Below are 8,397 nucleotides of genomic sequence, written 5' to 3'. Positions count from 1 at the left end.
TGACATAGCGCTTTAAGTTTATATGTTGTAAAAGATATTTGTGTAAGATAACCAAGTTGGTAGCCAAAGGAGACTAGAACTCGTTAATTCCTAAATTAATGTCTAAGTTCAGTTCTCTTTAAGAATCAAAGATAAAATTTTATTCATATTTAGAAATAAGTCTTAATTTTGATATGTACAAATTTTAATGATATTTGATTTTACTGATAAGAATCCGCCCCTTTAATGGTAAAAATTTTTGGAAATTTCAGCACTGTGAAATATTTAGAAAACTTAACATTAGACAAATCGATTGGAAATACAACTAATTTATTAATACAAAACATTAATTTCCACAATATGGTACTACATCTAGGTTTGAGAACATTTATATTAAATCTATAATTTCTGTCATGCTATAAGTCTTCAATTCGCAGAAACTTTAGTACATATTTATAAAAACACAATTAGACAAAGCAAAAATGTTTATTGCAAAATTGGTAAACAGAAAAGTACAAGTTTCGCATGTCTTTATGCGAATTGCGGCAATACATGAAACCAGACATGAAGTTTAAAAAAATTCGATAGATTAAGAAAAACTTCAAAAATCAATGTTTGGGTTTAACAAAAATGTTTAACATGGCTTCGTTTAAAGTTTGGTCGACGTTTTAGAATATTTGCATTCTAAAACAATCTTAACATTTGAAACATTTTGATTTACTTAACGAGATAAGTAATTGTTTCTAATTCTTTCTAACTAAAGAAGTACTTTCAGATTTGGCCTCTAAAACAGTTTTGTAAAATAATAGCACCAGTGCTTGAAATTTACATCTTAGTAGTCAATGATATGAGATTTAGAGTGTTATCACGATTGAGGCACTTTATCTGCGCTCTGCGCAAACTCCATCTTTGCAGGCTTGACAACGCTCGGAGTTATGTGGATTCTTTGGTTTACCAGGCCTTCTATTAAGTTGAATTGGTGGTCTTTCTAAGCCATAAAAAACATGTGCAACTCTACTGAATATATTCAAAAGGACCTACAAATATAAAAAGCGCAATTAGGAAAGACCAAATTCTTTTATACATAATGCACATGTAAAACTTTCAGTGTTTATAAATTATTTGTGGGATTACAAATACATCAATAAGTAATTTTTAGTTTAGCGTTCATTCAAAAATTTACAAACTGGACCTGTTTCGCTTTAAAATAATTTCTAAACACATAACGCCCAATAAAACTTTATGCATTTCATAATCTGAAAATTTCTTTAAATCGTCTGGTGGCATGGTATAGTGGCGAGGGTTGCGAATCCAGAATTATAAAAAATTGTGACCGAAATCCCTTTAACTTATTATATTTAAGTATTCGTACCCATATTACATAGTTCTAATGTCCTTAAATAATTTAACTAAAACAAGTTTGACGCCATCGTTTCAATTTAAGCATGCAATAATGATTTTGTGTAAAACACCATTTTAAAAGAACGCTTCTGAAACTTCTATATCGGACTAAAGTGACAAAAGCAAATGCAAATTTTGATATCTTCACCGATTATTCAAGAAGATTACTGAGTGCTTTGGTCTTAAATATTTGTAACAGAGTAAACAGAAAGCAAAAGAATTGTCTTAGATTTTAAACTCTCATGGGTCCTTACAAAAATAAATCCAAATGGCTTGTGATAAAAAAGGAATTTAAGTCTGAAAATTATTCTCCACGACGTACCAGCTGCTGAATGTATCTGCTTCAAAATGAAGATTTCAATTTGTTTAGCAAATTGCCGATTGCAAATTCTAACATTTTAAACGGTAAGCAATTCAAACCTTTGTATTAATTTAATTTTGTATATTACAAAAGTCACCAAAAATTAATAAATTTAAAAAAACACAAATACACATTTAATTATGATCATTTCTATAATTTAATTCACTCAAATTCCTAATGTTAAAAGTATTATGTTCAGAGATTTTACGGTTTAAAGACAATATCTAAAAAGGGACTTTTAGGCGCATTTCAAGATAAAATTTACGAAACTTTAAAATAAGTCTTCGTTTACTAAAAAATATTTTGAGCAACCTTTCATGAAACTTTATGCCGTACTAAAACTACAAAGCTTGTTTAATTTTTAATTAAGCCATTTGTGCTTCAAATGACACTTTATTGAAGACACTACGGGTGTACGTGTACACTGCACACTCGCAATTCATATATCATTCTCTTCCGTCCTCTATTTCACGCTCCCCAACAACACGCGGGCTTCTAGCCTTGGGCAGGTATAAATGTTTTAGAATGGAATCCGAACCACTAAGATATGACCAAAGTAATTTATTCAGAACCCAGACTGTAGCATGAAGAATGAATCTCCGGTTCAATCCAGGTTCATCGAATCTACCCACTAAACCAACAGAGTGGCCAAAAAGTCTTTGTAAAGAAACCAGTAGCTATTTACTAGTATATCACTTGAAAATTGAAAGAAAAAAATTAAGTCAGTAAAGCATATTCACAGTTCGAGAAGTAATTTCAATTTATCTTCTCTATCTCAAACGCATGTTATTTTTTTTTAAGCAATTATTGATTTGTTTATTTTATTTTGCTCACTGACAATATAGATGTTTTCGTAGCACTCTATTGAATTATTTCGACATTTTTGGGAGTTCATTGCTCTTAATATCTAATCTATACATAAATTTTAATGTACTTTATGTAAACCATGTATTAAGTCATCGCCTATATATTGCTGCAATTTAATTTTGAATTTTATAATTGCACTATATATTCCTTTTGGGGAAAATCGGGTATGCTAAAACCTTACCTTTTCTATCTCTTCAGGATACCACATTGCTGGTTCATAGCCATCTCCCTTACAGCTATCGCATTGCTGGCCGTAAAGACGGTAGGCTACTACTCCTGTATTGTTTGAGAAAGCGCACCAGAAAGTAATTCTTCCTTTCATAGAAGTCCATCCATGGCCACATGCCTACAGAAAAATATTCACTAAATTTAAGTACCCTGAGTACTATCGTATTTAAAATGAAGTAGCAGGTTTATTTTTAACAACAGAACGGATTTCTTAGACTATATTAAGTTTAAACTAGACAATTTTAATCTTAACTTTTTATAAGAAGCTTTTTATAAGATTTTTATGAGATGCAAGCTCCGCTACAAGAAAGTACACTTATTTGTAGTGTATTGATCAGGAAGATAGCACATTAATCCTAATTCCGAAATAGTCTTTATAATTCATATGAAACAGAAGAATAAAACAAGGCATTAAAAATTAAGATATTGCTTTGAATTTTGGTTACTTTAGCAAAAACAAGGAAAACTTAGAGAAACTTAAATATTACATTAAAATCAATTTATTTTCCATTATATCAGTTGAAATTACTGAATCATTAATTTGATCATATATATATTAAATCATTAATTTGATCACAATAATTGGATATTAAATCATTAATAAATAAGTTTAAAAAAAGCTGTTTATGTACGTAGTCGGAATTTTGTAATACACCAGGCGAGTTAGAAAAGTCCAGTTTTTCCTCATTGTCTAAAGTTCTTTAGGTTTATTGCGATCAGCTTATGTCCTTAGATCAACTAGGAAATCTGAAAATTTACTCCCTAATTTTTCTTATGTTTTTTGCAATAATTGCTTAATGCTATTTATACTCTCCTACTCTTGGCTTAGTGCAAACGGCTTAACATAAACCAGATGCTAATTTAGCAATGAATGAAATTTTATGAGTAAAGGTATGAGGAAAATCCACAATAAGTCCGTGCAAATGTTTAGAAAAATCAGGAAACTTCCAATTTGTGTGGCACATTGCAAAATGATGAAGACTGCTTGCAAATTATTCAATTAGTCTACGATAGATATATGTAGTACTCGAAATTTTTAAGGGAAATAAAATTAAGTTCCAGAGAAGGCGTGAAACTCCGGAAGTATTATAATCACTTAATACTGAACCAAGCTGTTCAGAAAGCAAGTTCTTAGTGTTATCTTTTACTTACCTCACAAGCAAACCGAACTTTGGCGGAATCAACAAAAGTGTGCCATCGTCCAGATGGTTTTGAAGTTACTGGTACAAGCCTCCAAGAATGAGGTGCAAAGCGAGAGAAGAGTTTATTGAAAATCAACTGCCAGATAAGCGCCACATTGCTGAAAATTTAAATCTGTTAAAACTATTACTATTTTAAACATTTCAGCTCTAAGAACAAATTTAAACTTTAGAACCCTAAAGTATAATTTAAAGCATTTTTTGTATTTTCGGCAAGGCTCACTGTTTCAAACACGAGATTGATGTCTATATATGCAAAATTTCTACAGTATAATCTTTCTGGTGATACAAGTTGTAACAAATTTTCTTTTAACTAAAAGTAACTTTCTTTTAACTTTTAACTTCTCTAACTTCAAGGAAACTATAGATTACTAATTTAAAATTAAAATTTTACCTTAAAAGATGATAAAGGTTATCTTAACATAGTTTGCCCAACCAGCAAGGAAACTCCATATTATAAGTTTCATATTACAAGTTTAATCTTTTTACGTGATCTAATTTTTAAAAATTAGATCACAATATAAGAAAAACTTTTCAAAACTGAAAATTCATAAAAACTAAGCCAAAAATTCTAAATTATACTTTAGTTTACAAATTAAAAGTTTTTAAATTGTGCCTTTACTTTTAATTCTTTAGAAAAATCTGTCTAATTAAACATTAAATTAACGTTATAACAAGTTTCGATATTTGTTGTAAAGTATCTAAATATTCACACAATGTCTAAACATTCACACTAAATATAGGTTTCCTAAATTGATTTAATGTGAGTATTAAAGAGCAAAAATGAAAAATTTTGACAATGCCTCTTTTTAGCCAATTTCACCCTCCCCCCTATCTTTTTAAAAATTTAATATTTTTATTCATACCATGTTTTAGTGTATAATAATCCAAAATAAATTCAAATAAATTTCTAAATTTAAAATTTCCAAATTTTGCCTCCGAATGTATTTGGATACCTTAATTATTTTTGCAATAAAATTTCTTGAAATTTTTAAATACAAGTTTAATTCAAATACACAAAATTCCTTCGTTTCACGAGCCATGCATTAGAATATTTTGAATTAAAATTTTAAATAGAATTTAGAATTTTAGTCACATGGAATTTATTTAATAAATCTTAGTTGATGGAAATTATTTGATGTGTAAAGAACAAGGCTGTTTAGAGCCCAAAGGGAATACATTTTTTTAGGCAAATTCAACGTGACATTTCTTTAATAAGGAGCTATTAGATAACAATAATCCGTAACCAAACATTAATTTCACTAAGTATTTCAAGCTCAAAACAAATGAATTATTTAACTTTTAAGTTAGATAGTATTTAAAATGTTTTCAACAATTGTTTTAATGCAAGAGCTCTGCTGGCAATTTATTTAAAAATTACTGAGAAAAACATTAAATATACAACAGCACAAAATTAGTATTACTAAAAAATAAAAGGGAATGTCATAGAAAATATCAATCCAAAGATTAAAGGACCTGTCGTGACCTCAGAATTTAAAATATTCCGGTTTAAGCACTATTTAACCTTTGAAAATTTATTTCAAAAGGAATGGTTTCTCCCTCAGTGCATAAAAAGGTTGAAGGCGAAACCAAACTTAACTTTAGTTCAATTCATTAAAAATTTAAAGGATTGGAATTATCAAAATTTATTCTGCTATATATTTTAATATTTAAAAATTTAGAACTGTGCTTGAGAAAATTTATTTGAAACAAGGCTTACCACGTCCTCTTAATGATGGGTACTGCCAACACAGCTGGTGTTGTTGTAATGGAATATACAGGTAAAAACCTGTTGAGCACAGGCGGTCCAACTGGAGCAAGAACTGGTGTAGAGAATACAGCCATATCTGAAAATATGTATAGGATAACAGTCAGCACAGCAATTACCAGAAACATTGTTAGATTGAATATACTGTTTAATGGTACACAGAAAAAAGTGGTTTATCTATGCCAAACATGATTCAACTTCGATTTATTAAACTAAGTTTTCATTCACATATCAGAGTTTTAATATTTTAAAATCTAAAAGCAAATAGTCTAAAGAGAAAAGTTTTATCACGATATAACTGTTTAGAGAAACTATTTAAAATATTTAATTTTCGTTAATTGACGTCTACTTAAAGAAATTAAATTAGTTATCAATTCAAAATACTAACTAAAGTATTCGTGAACTGTTTCGATTCGAACGATACAACCACCAAGCAAGGAGTAGTATAGGCAAAGTCTTTGAGAGCAATTTTTCAGTACTTATAATGCACGACCTGGCACGAGGCATATTGAAGAATAAACGTCGGCACGTGGAGAAAAGCGTACTTTAAAAGTACAAACACGTGGGGCTAGTAATAAGATGACCTATGCTAATAAACACGTGTCAAAAAACTGCGATTTTTCTTTAATCTTTGAACGCATTTGTTGCCATTTAAATCAAAGAAGTTTGGTTTAAGGAAGATATGTATATTTCTCACTTTGATCCTCTGACAGTTTAAGAGACACTTAAAATAATCAATCAGATGAACGTTTAAGAGAGCAAAGTCATGTAGATTTTTAACTAACCATTCTCCATTCTTTTTCAAATTATGCTACCAAGCCTTGTGGAAAATGAACATTTATGATTCACTTTGACTTACTGAGGTTCGATCTCCCCGTGCTAATGGTTGAGTTTGAATTTCCCTGAGATCAATTGAGAACTTCAGACATACGGAAAAAATGGCACTCCAGCGCTAAATTGAAGTAAATTTAAGGAGACTGTTCCCACTTTAATTAAGCGTCTGTCTTCAGTGTCTTTTATATACGAATCTGCGCTTTTCTTAGAGTGTTGTGTAAATAATGAGATTTAAGAGATGAATTTTTCAACATTTTAAAAGAAATTAAGGGGGGAAAAGACAATGAGAAAATCATATAACTTTGCTCGATAGTTTCAAGAGGTGAGGTCTGATGATTGAGAAAAGGTCGCAAGCAGCCTCAGAAAGTCGCTTCTAAGCGACTTTTTTTCCAGTTTTTATAACCAGGTTTAGTTTAATAGGTTCTAGTCTGCAGCAAAGAAGTTCGCAGGTTCGTAATCTGAATTTCTTAAAGTATCCCAGTCCTAAGAAGTGTTGTTGTTGTTCATTTACGTCGCACTTGAGCTGCACAATGGGCTATTGGCGACGGTCTGGGAAACATCCCTGAGGATGATCCGAAGACATGCCATCACAATTTTGATCCTCTGCAGAGGGGATGGCACCCCCGCTTCGGTAGCCCGACGACCTGCACGCGAAGTCGAGCACTTTACGGTAGAACAGTTTAACTAGGACCAATACCGCACAACCTCGGTCCCTACGAAGACTGATCCAAGTGGTCACCCACCCGCACACTGATCGCAGCCAGTGATGCTTGACTTCGGTGATCTGCTGGGACCCTAAGAAATAGTATAGCGTGTTAGTCTATAATTAAAGTTAAACCACCAGGACCAAAATTCATAATCCTTAAGAGCTGGCATGTGGAGATTTAAAATATGTGATTCAAATTCAGGATCTACTAAGTGGCCCAGAACAGCAAGCTTGAACTCTTACCTTAAAATTTCTAAAATACCTTACTTGACGTCGTTCAAGGCAGATAAGAGCCTGAAAGGCATAAACTAATCAAAAGTTTTTGTCTGTGGAAGGAATGATTGTAAGTTAGTTGCCAAAAGTCGCTGAAAAGCCTCAACGCTTACAAGCAAATAGCACACGGGTGCTTGATTCTATAATTCTTGGATTAAAAAAAAAGTGCAATATAGATTCAAATGAATCCTTGAGCTATATACCCTTTCACCAAGCTCCCTTAATTATAAAAGTAATGGGGTAGGTTCCAATGACAGCCCTAGTTATATTTTCCATGTTTCCTTTATAATACCTTTCGTAAATTGTGATGTCTCTCACAAGGGTCTATATGTCATTCTTTGTATTGAGTAGATAGCATGTATCAACTATAAACGGTGTTAAATTATTTTAGGTATGACTGACATTTTATAATAAATGTTCAAAAATGAAGTAATTTTTCCTTTAAACATGGGGCTTATATGATATTATCAATTCTACTTCAATTTAGGGCTTATATGATATAAACTTGTAACCACTGGGTTCTTTGGGTGACTTTGGATCTCGAACATGTTGCTTTCGAAGTTGAACTCTGGAGCCTTAGTTTCGACACTCTGGTCCATTATGTTATTTGTAATCATTCTGATAAGGCAGTATGATTGAGAAATAAAAGTTCTAGACTGTCATAGATCCAATTGCAGTTTCGTATACTGACATATAGTACTTACGCTCAAGGACGCCGGTAGAATAATGTAAAAGGGGGTGCAACCCTCTAACAAACTAACCCCCCCCCCCAAAAAAAAAA

At 31.5% G+C, this 8,397-nt stretch overlaps 1 protein-coding gene across 1 annotated transcript; it reads right to left on the bottom strand.

The window, feature by feature from the left end:
• Nucleotides 1–446: 446 nt before the first annotated feature.
• Nucleotides 447–6,392, bottom strand: LOC107456616 (receptor-transporting protein 3). Its single transcript, XM_016074523.4, has 5 exons — nucleotides 6,192–6,392; nucleotides 5,756–5,882; nucleotides 3,989–4,136; nucleotides 2,790–2,954; nucleotides 447–1,016 (listed from the first exon to the last, which is right to left on the bottom strand). The coding sequence occupies exons 2-5, from the start codon at nucleotides 5,878–5,880 to the stop codon at nucleotides 861–863; spliced, it is 594 nt and encodes a 197-aa protein (XP_015930009.1). The 5' UTR covers nucleotides 5,881–5,882; nucleotides 6,192–6,392; the 3' UTR covers nucleotides 447–860.
• Nucleotides 6,393–8,397: the final 2,005 nt, after the last annotated feature.

The sequence above is a fragment of the Parasteatoda tepidariorum genome, chromosome 10 (assembly GCF_043381705.1).
Source record: "Parasteatoda tepidariorum isolate YZ-2023 chromosome 10, CAS_Ptep_4.0, whole genome shotgun sequence".
Lineage (NCBI taxonomy): Eukaryota > Metazoa > Arthropoda > Arachnida > Araneae > Theridiidae > Parasteatoda > Parasteatoda tepidariorum.
This window is presented reverse-complemented; position numbering and strand designations above follow the sequence as displayed.

What these genes read in the sequence shown, in the direction of transcription:
- LOC107456616 (XM_016074523.4), bottom strand. Translation starts at nt 5,880, where the DNA reads ATGGCTGTATTCTCTACACCAGTTCTTGCTCCAGTTGGACCGCCTGTG. An exon ending in AAGTTCGGTTTGCTTGTGAG is followed by an intron (nt 2,955 to 3,988) that starts GTAAGTAAAAGA and finishes ATTTTTCTGTAG; the next exon opens with GCATGTGGCCATGGATGGAC. An exon ending in ATCCTGAAGAGATAGAAAAG is followed by an intron (nt 1,017 to 2,789) that starts GTAAGGTTTTAG and finishes TTATATTTGTAG; the next exon opens with GTCCTTTTGAATATATTCAG.